This window comes from Salmo salar, chromosome 05, assembly GCF_965601325.2.
Source record: "Salmo salar chromosome 05, fSalSal1, whole genome shotgun sequence".
Lineage (NCBI taxonomy): Eukaryota > Metazoa > Chordata > Actinopteri > Salmoniformes > Salmonidae > Salmo > Salmo salar.
In genome coordinates this window covers 51,565,909-51,582,166 of record NC_138295.1, presented here as the reverse complement: position 1 = coordinate 51,582,166, position 16,258 = coordinate 51,565,909, and the positions used below count along the sequence as shown (strand labels likewise).

Here is a 16,258-nt window from a genome sequence, read left to right as displayed (position 1 = left end):
TCTGTTTATAAACTGGTTACCAACATAATTAGAGCAGTAAAAATACATGTTTTGTCATACCCATGGTATACGGTCTGATATACCACTGCTTTCAGCCAATCAGCATTCAGGGCTCGAAGCACCCAGTTTATAGTGAGTTTTCATAATGATTTTATTGAGAAAAGGCCAAAGATGTCCTCCGATGCGTTGCTCTGACTTGTCTGTGTGCTCTCCACCCAGCAGCATATGTGGCCTTACACTCGCACACAAGACACACACACACCAACCCTGCTCTCAAGTCTTAGGAAGCTTACCTCGACGCTGCTGTCCCTGTGCCCAAGTAGCAGTTATTATAATGAGAACAGAGGCGTAGTCTACCGCACAACTCACTAATGCCAAGTGCCTGTGGGTGTTGTTGCAGGGGACACATGTCCTAGCCTAGCGTGGCTAAATTAGGTTCTGTTAGTCTCTGTAGTTTGGGGACAGGGCTGAGAGGAGAGGACCCCCTCCTGAGTTCTGATAATAGCAGGGCTGATTGTGGTTTAATTGGGAGATTGAGGGGCTGTGTGTGTGTGAGTCACAGAGGAAGTCCAGTCTGGCCCGTGTACGTACACACACACACAGAGAGGGAGAGAGGGAGGCAGAGATTAGTAGCAGTGCTTTATGAGTTTGTTTGGGGCTGTCCAGGCGAGGGGCCGTGAGACAATGAGTCATCAGGACGTCCTGGCTCTCCCTCTCTCTCACCTCTCCCCCTCCTCACACACAGACGCACAGCTTTTTTGCAACAGGCCAGGAACATCCTTGATTCCAGGTGGTGCTTCTCTTCTCTTGGCCCTGTTAGTCACTCTGGAATTGCACATGGCCAATCTGTATTCATCATGGTGCTTCATGTGTTTCTGTCAAGTTAGCATTCTAGGTTTGTCAGGCTGCTGGTGTGACATTCCAACGTTGCCCCATTATGCTGTGGAGTTATATACACTGAGTATACAAAACATTAAGAACATCTGCTCTTTCCATGACAGACTGACCAGGTGAATCCAGGTGAAGGCTATGATCCCTTATTGATGTCACCTGTTAAATCGACTTCAATCCGTGTAGATGATAGGGAGGAGACAAGTTAAAGAATGTTTTTTTAAGCCTTGAGATAATTGAGACATGGATTGTGTTATGTGTGTCATTCAGAGGATAAATGTGCAAGACAAGATTTAAGTGCCTATGAACGGGGTATGGTAGTAGGTGCCAGGCTCACCGGTCTGTGTCAAGAACTGCTACGCTGCTGGGTTTCCCGTGTGTATCAAGAAGGGTCCACTACCCAAAGGACATCCAGCCAACTTGACACAACTGTGGTAAGCATTGGAGTCAACATGGGCCAGTATCCCTGTGGAACGCTTTCAACACCTTGAGTCCATGCCTGGATGAGTTGAGGCTGTTCTGAGGGCAACTCAATATTAGGAAGGTGTTCCTAATGTTTGGTATACTCGGTTTAGTTTCGACCTTATGTGGTGTAGCGTGATATGGGGCTATGAGGTTATCGTGACACTCTGTGTGCGCTAGTCTTTTGGCTTGGCTGGCTCTCCCTCAGCCAGCCCTGTGCTTTGGTCTCTTTTAAAGATGTGATGAGCTGATGTTTTTTTCTCTTCTCTGTCATGCAGCTGGCCGGTCGCGGGACAAAGGAGAACAAATGCTCCGTGAAGGCCGTGGAGGAGATGCTGGAGTCCATCACCATGTCCTAGGCCCCACCCCCAACTCTTACACCCCCCCCCCCCTTCTACATCGCTCAACAAGACAGCTCTGTTGGCTCAATGCTGTGCACCCTCCACTCCCCCCTCCAGACTTGACCACCACCTCCCCTCCCCCTGTTTTTAAATGATTTAGAGCAGGATTGTGTCTGAAATGACACCCTACGCCCTACATAGTGCCCTTTATAGTGTAGTACTTTTAACCCAAGCCCTATCTGAGCAAATATAGTGCACTATATGAGATATAGGGTGACATTTGAGATGTAGGACAGGTAGAGGATGCTCCCGCATTGAGATCAGGGACTGAGATGTGAGTAGAGAAGAGGCTATAGTAAATGCTAATGTAAAGAGAGGGCTTAGACAGGTCCGTCTGTATGCAGCTTGGCCCTCTGACATTTCCTTGTCTGTAAATGAAATAAAATCAAATGTTTTTATCATAACTATAGTTATTTTTTTCTCTGTCAGCCCATCCAGATGTCTTAATAAAGGTTTGAATTGTTTGCAGTCTGGAGCAAATTTTCTCATTTCAGTGGGTTGGGTTTTTCCTGGGTTCTATTAGGTTTTGTGTATAGGACCAATCTTATCAGTACATTGGCTCAACTGCTAATGATAACGGCAGATTCATTACTTTTATGATGATAATAATGATAAAATCCTCTCTGTAAGCTTTCTCTGAACTTATGGTGATTGAGCCCCAGCCACTCTACCCCACCAGTAGCAACAGCAGAGCAATCAGCAACACTAGAGCACTCTGCTTAAACCATTTTCCAGTGAGCGGGAGATTAAACGAGCAGCAGCGAGGTTAAAGGCCTTTGCTTCTCACACTGGATCCAGCTGTGAATCCCGCCCTTCAATTACCCAGACACCATAAGGGCTCTGTAACTGCAACGCTTGGTGGCGTGGGAGAACACCTCTGTCATTTCAGTTTAGGGAGACCCAGAGCACACGGACTGGCTGCCAGTAATTAAAAAACACAGACAAATCAAATTCATGAATCTGGGAACGTTCAGTGGTGGAAAAAGTAACCAATTTTCATACTTGAGTAAAAGTAAAGATACCTTGAAATAAAATGACTCAAGTAAAAGTCACCCAGTAAAATACTACTTGAGTAAAAGTCTAAAAGTATTTGCTTTTAAATGTACTTAAGTATCAAAAGTAAAAGTAATAATCATTTAAAATGTCTTCTATTAAGCAAACCAGACGACACAATTTTCTTGTTTTTTGTTTACGGATAGCCAGGGTCACAGTTCAACACTCAAGACATAATTTTCAAATGGAGCAATTGTGTTTAGTGAGTCTGCCAGATCTGATGCAGTAGGGATGACCAGGGATGTTCTCTTGATAAGTGTGTGAATTAGACAATTGTCCTGTCCTGCTAAGCATGAAAAATGTCACGAGTACTTTTGGGTGTGAGGGGAAATGTAAGGAGTAAAAAGTACATTATTTTCTTTAGGAATGTAGTGGAGTAAAAGTTGTCAAAAATATAAATAGTGTAGTACAGCTACCCCCCAAAAACTACTTAAGTAGTACTTAAAAGTATTTTTACTTAAGTACTTTATACCACTGTGAACATTTATAACTGAGGGGGGAAAAATAGATATTAATGCTGTGAAAAGGAGGTCTGGTTTCCTATACCACACTCATTTGTGATTGTCGGACCCGGGCTGGTCCAAATGAATGTCTTGTTTCTCGCTCACCCGTGCAGGGTCAGCTGGTACTTCCATCGCTTTTTGTTTATTAAGTTGCAGCAATTGTCTCATAATTTCACTCGCAGACTGATGGAAAAGTTGAGCGTTGAGTTTATGGCCTTTTTTGGACAGCTTTGGGATTTAAAGAGGTCGTGGAGCTCTAAGCCGACGTGGAGAAAGCGATTTTCCCCCCAGTTTTTAATACCCTGGTCAGTGTATGATGTGTCTGCCTTTGATTTTGAACACCAATCTGGCAGAACCAATGAAAGCCAAGGGACTTTTTCTGAGCATAAACTGATAGTGGTCACTTTTACAGGATTCGCTGAAGGTAAATGACACCTTTGAAGAGCTAAAGGGATGTTTCATTTGAGAGAGGATGTAATTTACTTGCTGACCCAGGCAACTAGGTCTGTTCTTGTGGTGAGGGTAATTAAATGCCTGTAAACGCTGCCTGTAAATGGTCCATAAAGGCTCATTGTCAATCCTAGTGATGTGTGAATGATCAGTTCAATGCATTGACATGGAGACACTGTCCAATAGTGACTGATGCAATAGTGCCATCTGTAGTCTGGAGGTAGAACTTTGAGAACTTCTGGGAGTTCAAGGAAGAAGTTCAGAGAATTTGGAGTTATGACTATGAGTGTCGGAATGCAAGGTTACGCTCTCATCAGAAGTTCTTTCCTACACGTTATAATACATTTGAAGTGATAGCCTATCTTGATAAACATCTTATATGTAAGGATCATGATCAATTACAGACCCATGGATATGAAAAGGGTCTAATTAATAATAAGTCTGTCAAAAGGTAGAAATTATATGACGCGTAAAGGAAATACCTAATCCTGTATAAATGCACTCCCACCAAGTCAGTTGCCGCGTTCACATGTTAGTCGGAACTAGGAAACTGAAATTTCCGACTTGCTAACTGGTTGAACGTGTATAACTACAACCAGATAACAAGTCAGAAATGTACGAGTTTCCTAGTTCCTACTAGCACGTGAACGTTTTATATTCAAGTGTTTCCACTGGCAGCCCAATTCTGATCTTTTGCCAAATTATGTGCAAAAGAGCTGTTCTGATTGGTCAAAAGACCAATTAGTGGAAAAAGATCAGATTTGGTCTGCCTGTGTAAACGCAGCCTTATAGTCCTTTTCTGTTTTTTTGTACTCTACATGTACTGTAGAGTCAGCTTCAGTCCACTGCTATGCACCACACACAGCAGTGTGAAGATTCCCAGACAGACCAGCAGCATGAAGGGAAACCCAGTCTGCCCTAAACTGTTGGCTTTCTCAGCGGGTTACAAAGTGCAGTGGATTAGCCATTAGTGTTGCCTGTAATCCCTTATTCCCAAAGAGATTAGCTTGAAGAGGGCTTGCTAGTGTCTAGAGGCTCTATTGGATCCAGGCTCCATGGTGGTCAGGTCAGCTGAAGTGGATAATGCTCTGTGATGAGCTTACACTGTGACTTAGCCGTCCTCGGCCAGAACATCAGTCAAGATCGGGATGATATCTGAACTCCGCTAGCCACGGATTGGACGTCTTGATCGGGAGCTAGGGACACGATTAGAAGACCTCCAGAAAAAAAAATCCTGAACCATGCAATGCATATCTATTTTTTTTTTACCAAAGAAATCCATATAGTAAATTATGTTTCTGCCAGGCTTGAAGAGAAGGAAAAAAATAATATGTCATCATTAATGTGAACTATGAGTGGATGTTCTTGAGTAGCTTTGTGTGAACCATCTGTCATGCGTCGCAGTGAAACATGTTGACTCTGGGACCGGGGCGAGGGTGTGGAGGATGAACAGGCCCCGCCCCATCCATGGTGCGGACTGGAGAGAAGTTTCTCAAGGTGAAGGAGTGGAGTGGGTGGACGGGGGAACGGGGAGCCCATCCGTCTCTTTCTGTTTTGGGAGGGGGGGGGGGACGACAGGCTGGGACTGCTAAAGATGGATGAGACATGCGGTGCTAAATCCTGCCTTGTCCAGTCACAGAGTGAGAGCGAGGTGATGAAAGTGTTTGGATAGGAACGGAGACCCCCGGGACCAACGATTACGGATTGCTCAAATAACACCAGACCCAAAGTGGAGAGATGTCAGGGGCTCGTCTGTCCGAAACATACATGCCCACAGATGCAGATGGTGTCTAAATAAGAAGTGTCATCGGTGTTACTCAATTTAAATGTGAGCAAAATGATTAATCATATCACTTTAGTAAATCATTTTTAAAGGGTTAATGATCTCAGATTTGACCATCTGTGGCCTATGAAAATCCTCAATTACCTAACATTTGTCATTGATGTTATCATCTTTAGTGTTACTACTCCTATTGGTGGCACAGTGTTATCATAATGGTACATTTTATGTAAAGTCATTAAGGTATTAGTTTAGAACAAGACGGAAGATGTACCCAAATACATTTAAATAAATAAAAAAAACATGCCCAAATGCCACCGCAATTCATGAATGACTTTTTCCTATAAAGCTATTCAATGACTTATCAGTACGGACCAAGATTCTACAGGCTTGTGTGTCTAAATCAGGCCTATCATGAGGATCAAAAGCAGTATTTTATCTTGAGGTCCTGGTCTACTGATGTGATTAGATTCCTGTTTTACCTACACGAAAAGGGCTTAAACCCCCATTGAAAAGAGCATAGAAGATCAGCATGTTGCTCCCGAAAACTCAACAAAAAGGACTGCTTTCAATCTGTTGTTCTGAGCCATGAATCTATGAATATTAATTCCACAACAATAAATTCACCCCCAATTTATGCACATCTGTTTACATACGGATACACTTGAAAAGTCAACAGTAACTTATTGTGATTTCAAGTAACTTTGTTTTTCAGGGTGAAATACATATGACGGAAAATCTGTTTTGACAACCAGTGACCCTCCAGTTTCATGCCATGAAAAACACAGAGTTGGGTTTAGAATTGAGTAAATTTCTCATTCAACTAGTTGAGACGGAATCTATGCCACAATGCAGCGTTTTGACATTAGTAGCGAGTATGGTTATTTTCAGTATAAAAGATAGGTATCACATAACTTTCCACATTGGAAAATAAGAGATCGCTATTGCATAATAAAATGGCAACATTGCAAAAATGAAACTGTGAGGTCAATTGGCAAATTACTAAATGCTAACCTTTCTCTGTTGCTGCACAATGTCTCCTTTCAGAACCCTGCCAATTCACAGATTCTGAACAAACTGAGTTTACTCTCAAAGGGCAATGATGCTGGGAAATAGTTTTCTCTCAAAGCAAAAGGACAACTCACAGCCAGTGTGTATGTGTGTGTGTGTGCGTGTGTATCTCTGTGTGTGTGTGTGTGTGTTTGTGGTCATTTCTGAGATACTGTGAGCTTTGCATTGGGAAATGAGACTGGCTCTGAACGCAGCTCATCTCCCAGGCCACTTGACCATGAGGCTCCAGACGGCTGCCATATCCTTCCAGCCAGGAGATCTTCTGTGGCCTCTAGAGGCCTGTCTCTGCTCTGGTCTGGTCGCTGGGCCCTGCATTGGGCTCCACATGGCCGTGGTGATGGGTTGGCCATCCACACCCCGAGCAGCATCCTGTCTGCACACTCCGTCACAGCAAATGGCATGTGCTGAATTAGAGAGATAGAAAGGGGCAGGCTGCTGGCTTCAGTCGACAGTTGTTCTTTTCCAGCCCAGGCTTCACAGACCACAAATCCCCTCTCAGAGCGTCTTCTCGGCCAGAAGGCATGCGGCTTACCCCACAAAAGGCCTAAGACCTAATTACAAAAAATAAGGAAAAAGTAGGATCGGCTACTGATTGAGCTTCCTGGGTGAACGTTGCTTGCAACCACAGGGATATTTTGTACCCGGAGCTGGATATAAGAGAAAGACTGGGAGGATGGCAAAGTCAAGAGAGTTGGGGATAGAGAGAGAGGTTTCTGTAACCTAGTACACTTTTATGAATGGCGCCCTCAAGCCGTTACATGTTTGCTCACCAACATAGTGGGTGTTTTGTGTTTCAGACACCTTGTCAGTGTTTTAACTCACAACAGAACACAACACAACATAGCCAGGTAGGTAGGTATGGGTAACATATCTTTAACTGCTTCAACAATGCTTGAGTCAAGGGAGTTCCGGGGCCGTGTGCCAGACCTCATTCCTTATGGCAACAATGGGACATGACAGGAATTTTTCTCCATATTTCCACAATTTCTCCTTTGATGTGAACACTTCCTCCCCAGGGCTTTGATTTCACTGTGACAGCTGTACTCAGGACCCACACGTCGCAGGCCTCGCCTGCCTGCCTCCATCATGACTCAGCTTTTTCCTGCTTTTCCTTATCATCTTTTTAACCTTTTTTTTATATAGCACACTGAAGCAACCCTCACCCATCTCTGGAAATGTGAGTATTGTTGTTTTCATTACAACAACATGTTTCTTCTTTTTCTAATCTCTAAAACCAACAACAGCGTTATTGACGGCATCCACATTGGGCTCGTGAGGATCTGTGGACACGCATGGTTTGACTTATCAGTAGTCTGGTTAGACCTCGCCCCATGGAAGGGATTCAAACTCCTCCACAGTCTCTAGGGGTAATTGGCCACTGCTAATTCCCAACAATGATAATTGGGAAACATGGAAGAGTTTGACTAACCCCAAAGATCTCGTCTGAGCAGACGGACTCGCTACTCTTTTGTGTGATTTGTTCATCGGTTGAAATTAAAGATCGAGATTGACGAACAACTGTGCTAACTGTACGTTTGCAGGACAAACTGTGGAGAGCTTAGGATGACAGAGCGGTCGGTTGCGTCGACTGTGATGAATTCCCCCACTCTCTCAGTCAGTGTATAGTGTGCAATTGATTCACTCTGTTAATGTATGGCATGCTAAGGTTGCCAGACATATTCTCTTGGATAGATGTTTGGCAGGGAATATATAAAAAGTAGTAAAAGTAGCAACTAACATTCCTGTCTCGCTCTCTCTGATATCTGCTTCTGAGAGAGGATGAGCTCTTCTGATTGAGGTGACATACAATCATATTTATTTTTGGGCTGACAAGATGAATAGCAGAGCGGCGAGTGATGAGATTTTAAAAGTGTTGTTAGTGCTGTGTGTGTACGCGTGGGTGCACATACAGACGCTTACACGCTTACGCAAACACACAAACACACACACACACTCCTCCCAGTAAACTTGGCAAGAGACAGATGTTACCATCTGTTTGTGGGGAGTCGAGGTGATAGTGATGGGTTCCACTTAGTCTCTATCTCCGAGACAGTAGCAGGGACTCTTCTCTTAATTCCTTGACCAGAATTACGCACTGGGGCAGGCTGACGCTGCAATTACTAATGAAAGCAAGGGCCCTAATTATTATGCTGCACATGGAAACTTCACAGCTTGTTGTTGTCTAGCATTTTATGATTGGAAATAAGATTCATTTAATTTAAAATGTGCTAGTTGTCACATTGGCTCTTAACTTACGATATGTTGACTGATGGTATATTATTTAAGAAGTTTCATTACCACTCTCATACTACTCTAATACTTCCATTATACTATTGTTGCCCAACTGCCCATATATGCGAGCCTACCAGATGGGCTAAATGCCTTTTATGCTCACTTCGAGGCAAGCAACACTGAAGCATGCATGAGAGCACCAGCTGTTCCGGACGTCTGTGTGATCTCGCTCTCCGTAGACGATGTGAGCAAGACCTTTAAACAGTTCAACATTCACAAGGCCGCGGGGCCAGACGGATTACCAGGAGTTGTACTCAGAGCATGCATGGACCAACTTGTGTCTTCACTGACATGTTCAACCTCTCCCTGACTGAGTATGTAAGACCTACATGTTTCAAGCAGACCACCATAGTCCCTGTGCCCAAGAAAGTGAAGGTAACCTGCCTAAATCACTACCGCCCCGTAGCACTCACATCGGTAGCCATGAAGTGCTTTGAAAGGCTGGTCACGGCTCACACCTACCTCCTTAACACCTTCTACCCCCTGCATATAGCCTCGTTATCGTTATGTCTTTTCTTGTGTTACTTTTTGATAATTTTCTTTACTTTACTTTATTTAGTAAATATTTCTTGAACTGCATTGTTGGTTAAAGGCTTGTAAAGTAAGCATTTCACAGTAAGGTGAAACACCTGTTGTATTCTGCGCATGTGACAAATAAAATGTGATTTGATATAGCCTCATTGTTATTTTATTGTGTTACTTAAAAAAAAGTTTACTTTAGTTTATTTAGTGAATATTTTCTTAACTCTATTTTCTTAAAACTGCATTGTTGGTTAAGGGCTTGTAAGTAAGCATTTCACGGTAAGGTCTACTACACCTGTTGTATTCGGCCCATGGGACAAATACAATTTGATTTGATTTGATTTGTTGTCTGTGATCGTGCCGACTGGGTGTGCAAAATCTTTTATGCATATGTTGTCTTCACAAAATATTTTTCCTCTTTCCCTCCTATTTCCAATTACTTTTTATGAACTGCTGATCGGGAATGTTCTGTCTGGAAAGGATATTTTGGTCTTGGGAAATATAAGGGGAGAAAAATAACATATTTATAGAGAGAAAAAGAATATAGCAGGTCCAAAGAGAAAGGTTAGCCATATGCTGAGCCAATAATAGAAAGGCATTAGAAAAATGAAATGAAATAACTTATTTTTATGAGTTGGGTCCTCTACCAAATGAACACTTTAAATCATTGGCCTGAAAATGAATATAAAAAGCATTCAAAGTCATTATCAATGGCACCCTTTTATAGACACAATTATGTTCAACCAGACTCTGTAGACTCACATAACGAATACTAATCATGCACAGACACTACAAAATATCTATCCAGGGATATTCTTAGTGGCACTAATGAAACTTGTTAAATAGAGTTGAAATGAGCAGAAATATTCAAAAAACAAGTGGATGTTATGCAGCTGAGTTATTCGAATATAATTCAGAGTTGGCCTTCAATACTTGTTTGAGGTGACTATTTATTTAATAATTTGTTATCATATTACAGGATTTCTCATTAGCTTGAATTAATGTATGTATTATGTATTATTTTCACAAGGGGTATCTATGGGTGAAACATGGAACATTGAAATTAAATTATCATTAAAAAATCTCAGGAAACATTTAATTGGAACATTGGAAAATCACCAAAATCGAAGCATTGATGTATAATGCCTCACATTTACTGTGGTGGCCATTCCATCCCTTTAAGCAATCATTAATTATGATTCAAAACACAAAGTGGCAATGAGTCATAGAAAATGTAAATTCAATGTCATATTGATAAGTAATATCATCACGCGGTCTTGAGATAATATTACACGGCTGAAACCGCTCTGGTTGGAGAAGCTGTGCATTCAGCACATCCAGTGGAGCTTCAATGTCCCCACAATGAATCTGAAGAGGAGATTGAGTTCTCCTTAAAGGGGGGGGGGCACATTTTGCTACCGGTTTTTAATGCTAATTTCTAGTGACTTTTGAGAAAAAGATACAGACAAAAATCTGCAAATTTACAAGGCTAAGGGGGACCTTGCAGAGGGGCACTTACTCCGGTACAGTCCATACGTTCAATCAAACAACCATTTTGTCCTCGTTCTCTGCTACCGATAGTATTTTTTTAAACTTCCGCTATGTCAGGTTGTTACTACTGCTGCTGTACGTACTGTATGGTTTGAAATATAACTTCATATTTCCAATTTATAATACAGTTATTACACATAAAAAAAATGCATGAAAGGTTAAACTGAAAATCAATCTCCGCAACACAATTATCAAAAATAAAATATCTCGGCTGCCTTTCTCCTACATGAAGTTAACACGTGCAATACATCCTCTAGACATAAGCTGCTATCATTTCATCAGATATCATATAATATGACAGATGATCAGTCTATGAACTCTATGAGCTTGGAGAGGCACTTCTCATGAGCTTACCTGTTGGTTTGTGGCCTCTCTCTCCCTCGCTGCCTGTCTGTCTGTTCATGGCTGTCACTCTCCTGCCATGATCATGATAGCACCAAACAAAGTCTTAACACATGGAACACACCGTCATGACCCATAGTCACTGTGATGAAATGAAAGACATCTAAGCTGAAAGCACAAAAATTTGCCGTCTAGTTTGCCAGTGGTGGTGTACGGGTTGTACCTTACTTACAGTCCTTTGCACTCCTTTGAAAAAATTCTTACGACCTCTTTTTTTCCTCTTCTTGACTGCTGGAACATTCACTATCAGTTTTCACAGGGCCAGAACTACCCACCCAGCATTAACCAGAGATAAAACCTGACACAGCTAAAAATTACTAAACTGTAAATGTAAAGCTACAGGAGAAAGCATATAGTTGCATATAGTTGCTCACGCATGTTCTAACATCAAAGTTTATTCACATTCATACACTTTGTACTTAAACTTACTTTGTTGTTGCCAACAACAATTACTTTCCCCAGTGCAGTGAGTAATGATGGTGGTGCTGTACAGTGAACTTTCTCTCACTCACACACTGCCACACTGCTTGTAATAACCGAGAGTCCGATTGAAGCAGTCAGTAGGGGCGGGGGAAAAGTACTTCAGCCAATCTGGCAACTCGTCTTTCAAAATAAAAGTCGAACAAATTATTATTATTTGGGAGGGACATGTCCCCCCTGTCCCCCCGCCACCTAAGCCATTGCACATGAAGAAACACTGTAGTGTCACTCTTAAAGAGAGACTGCGAGATTCTGGCATTTAAAAGGACCAGACCCTTTTTTTCAGAGACAGCTGGGGTTCAAACTGTAGAACCCAGTTCCTACAATATAAAAATAGATTTTATCAAACAAAACTATGCTACATTTTATCTCTGGGACCCTCAGGATGACAAATCAGAGCAATATTACTGAATTACCTTCAGAGAATGTATCAAACCAGTTGCCATGCTAAAAGTGTTTTGTTGTTGTGCATTCTCCTCAAACAATTCTATTCTCCTCAAACAATAGAATGGTATTTTATCACTGTAATAGCTACTGTAAATTGGACACTGCAGTTAGATTAACAAGAATTTCTGCCCATATAAGACATGTCTATGTCCCGGAACGTTGGCTGTTGTATTCAACATCATTTTTGTCACATTAGCACACATTAGCAACAACTGTCCCGGTTTAGGGACACCGATCCCATAGAGGTTAAGGAATATCTCTGCATGCAATATGAAGGAAGTTAGCGATAGCATGGCTACTCTACCTGTAGACTTCCAGTCATTACGTTTGTAATGGTTCCGTAACTACAGACGCTGGGAGACGGGAAGCAAGTACAGGGTGAGGATTTAATAATAAATAGACATGAAACTAAACAATCAATGACGTGAGTCCAGGTGAGTCCGATGAAGCGCTGGTGCGTGTAACAATGGTGACAGGTGTCCGTAATGACGAGCAGCCTGGCGACCTAGAGCGCCAGAGAGGGGGAGCGGGAGGAGACGTGACAACGCTAATGCTAGGTAGGAATGGCTCGCGAAACTACTGTTAACTTCCTTCATACTGCAAGCAGAAAAACCTTTTAATTGCCAGAAACTCGCAGTATCCCTTTAACTGTTAAAGTCAAATGGGGAAACATGGCCGACTTTTTTCTCACACAAGAGTTTGGCACTTTATTGGAGCTTTATTTATTTGTCAACTTGGTGTGTACATTTTGCAGCTTTTTCCATTGACAAGTGATCCTGAATACTAATTAAAAATGTTGTGGAGGAGGCTGAGACTCAGGCCAAAAAGCAGGATGGACCTAGTTTCCTCAAACCCCAATTTTGAGCTATTTTTCTGGGGGCGGATGGGGGGCAGAGGAGGGAGATTAAAACCAAAACTATTAAGTACCCTGAGACCATTACTGCTTGCTTTTCCCTTGTGCGTCACCACAGTTGAGCTTCTTTGTGTTTAGTTTTGCTTCTCTCATGGAGTATTATCAAGGACTTATCACATTGAGCCCAGGAGTGTATATGTTACCTTTACATATAATCCACATAGTTTTGACCCCTGGACTTCCTGACGGGCCGCCCCCAGGTGGTGAGGGTAGGAAACAACATCTCCACCCCGCTGATCCTCAACACTGGGGCCCCACAAGGGTGCGTTCTGCGTTCTTAGCCCTCTCCTGTACTCCCTGTTCATCCATGACTGCGTGGCCATGCACGCCTCCAACTCAATCATCAAGTTTGCAGACGACACTACAGTGGTAGGCTTGATTACCAACAATGACGAGGTGGCCTACAGGGAGGAGGTGAGGTACCTCGGAGTGTGGTGTTAAGAAAATAACCTCACACTCAATGTCAACAAAACAAAGGAGATGATCGTGGACTTCAGGAAACAGCAGAGGGAGCACCCCCCTATCCACATCGACGGGACAGTAGTGGAGAAGGTGGAAAGTTTTAAGTTCCTTGGCATACACATCACGGACAAACTGAAATGGTCCACCCACACAGACAGCGTGGTGAAGAAGGCGCAGCAGCGCCTTTTCAACCTCAGGAGGCTGAAGAAATTTGTCTTGTCACCAAAAACACTCACAAACTTTTACAGATGCACAATCGAGAGCATCCTGTTGGGCTGTATCACCGCCTGGTACGGAAACTGCTCTACCCACAACCGTAAGACTCTCCAGAGGGTAGTGAGGTCTGCACAACGCATCACCGGGGGCAAACTACCTGCCCTCCAGGACACTTACACCACTCGATGTCACAGGAAGGCCAAAAAGATCATCAAGGACAACAACCACCTGAGCCACTGCCTGTTCACCCCGCTATCATCCAGAAGGCGAGGTCAGTACAGGTGCATGAAAGCTGGGACCGAGAGACTGAAAAACAGCTTCTATCTCAAGGCCATCAGACTGTTAAACAGCCATCACTAACATTGAGTGGCTGCTGCCAACATACTGACTCAAATCTCTAGCCACTTTAATAATGGAAAATTTGATGTAATAAAGGTATCACAAGCCACTTTAAACAATGCCACTTTATATAATGTTTACACACCCTACATTACTCATCTCATATGTATATACTGTACTTTATACCATCTACTGCATCTTGCCTATGCCGTTCGGCCATCGCTCATCCATATATTTTTATGTACATATTCTTATTCATTCCTTTACACTTGTGTGTATAAGGTAGTTGTGAAATTGTTAGATTACTTGTTAGATATTACTGCATGGTCGGAACTAGAAGCACAAGCATTTCGCTACACTCGCATTAACATCTGCTAATCATGTGTATGTGACAAATAAAATTTGATTTGATTTGAGAAGTCAAAATGCTTTGACCTCTCACTTTCGAATCACAGTTCAAACTTGAGAGAACAGAGTTGGAGAACTAGTGTGTTCAAATCTGCCTCTCAAGTCAGCTCCATATGGGCCATTCTTTTTTTATTTCAAGGGAACATGTGGATGCCAAAGTATTTTTGGTAGGGGTCGGTTGGTGAGGGAGGTAGGGAGGCAGAAATGGAGAGTGGGAGCACAGTAAAGGCAAGCCTCAACTTCCCCTTCTCTCCTATCCTTTCTCTCCTTCCCCTTCCCCTTCTCCCCTTTCTCCTTCTCCCTTCTCATTTCTCCTTCTCCCTTCTCCCCTCTCCCCTGGAAGAGCCCTGCAACGGTACATGTGTGTTGGGTTTGGGTATAAGAGCGGTGCACAGCCTGATCTCTGACGGTTGACTGCCTGGGAATCCGTCACAGGAGATTAATGAGGCGGCCTCCATAAACCCCAACGTCCCACAGACAGGTCGGCCATTTTTTCACACTGACAGATCAAGGCTTGGCATTTTTGCCATATTTTATGTTAACACTTAACTCTCCCCGGTGACGTATCCTTCCCCAGCGTCTAAGAGACCAAGGCTACTCGGTGCAGTCCAGAACAGACATTAACGTCATAGCCACCACCAACTCCCCTGTCCATGTCAACGACCCTGTGACCTGGGGTCTCTCTCTCTCTCTCTCTCTCTCTCTGTGTGAACAACAGAATAGGGTGAGGATGAGGAGAGGTAGTGTACTCGATAAGCGGTGGAGGAGAGGAGATGGTGTGATATGTCCCTGCCAGTTTCCAACCTTAATACTATAATTTATGGCATGCTCCCTGCAGCTCTCCCTGACATCTTAGCCTGCTCTCTCTGCATCCTCGCCTGCTTTGAAGTCCTGGGGGCGGGGGGCACTGTCACTCACATGTCAGCCAGTGAAGTGGAGAGCCAAGGCTTTCCGTGGACCAGGGCCCAGTGGAGCGCCTACTAGAGGATCTCATCTGTGGAGCCCAGTCAGGTCGGAAATGTGCTAGAGTCACGTCCTGAACCACATCGTGAAATCGTGATTAACACAAGTCCTCTGTCTCCAAATAAGCCCCTCTCATGGTTTTCCAATAAATGTGATGGCTCAATGACGGGAGAACAGAGGTTCTGGGTCGAGAACGTCCAAAACAGAGCATGATTGACAGGACTCCATTTTTGGGTTGAGTTGTTCACACAATCCGACAAACCCGATCACATGGCAAAGGCTGCTCATGAGAACACTTAACACATGCTCTTGGAACCGTATACTTTTCAAACATTATGATGTTTTTTGGTATGTTCCATCTGGCCTTTAGATTCTATGCTGTTTTATCTTTGTGTTATTGCATCCTTGCTTATGGAAAAATGTGGTGTGACTTTTCCCATGCAGTGGTAAGTTCCCATACTGATCCCAGCAGGTCATAGATCCCACAGTATATCCATCTAAAAATCAGCACATTCCTGAAATCTCCTTGTGACTGTCAATTTTTCTGGGTGTGGGGAAAGGAGGTTTGAGCAATGGGGGTGGTGCTTATTAACCGCCCTCTGGTTGAGGAGTCTGTGGGAATGTGTATATGGTTTCTGTGTCCGATTTGTCT

General features: G+C 43.2%; 1 protein-coding gene across 1 annotated transcript in view; it reads left to right on the top strand.

The window, feature by feature from the left end:
• The window catches only part of LOC106605058 (ER membrane protein complex subunit 2), a 61,103-nt gene extending 58,881 nt beyond the window's left edge, over nucleotides 1-2,222 (top strand). Inside the window, exon 11 of the mRNA XM_014200315.3 lies at nucleotides 1,632-2,222. Coding sequence (XP_014055790.1) covers nucleotides 1,632-1,712 — 81 coding nt within the window. The 3' untranslated portion in view covers nucleotides 1,713-2,222. The remainder of the gene's footprint in view (nucleotides 1-1,631) is intronic.
• Nucleotides 2,223-16,258: the final 14,036 nt, after the last annotated feature.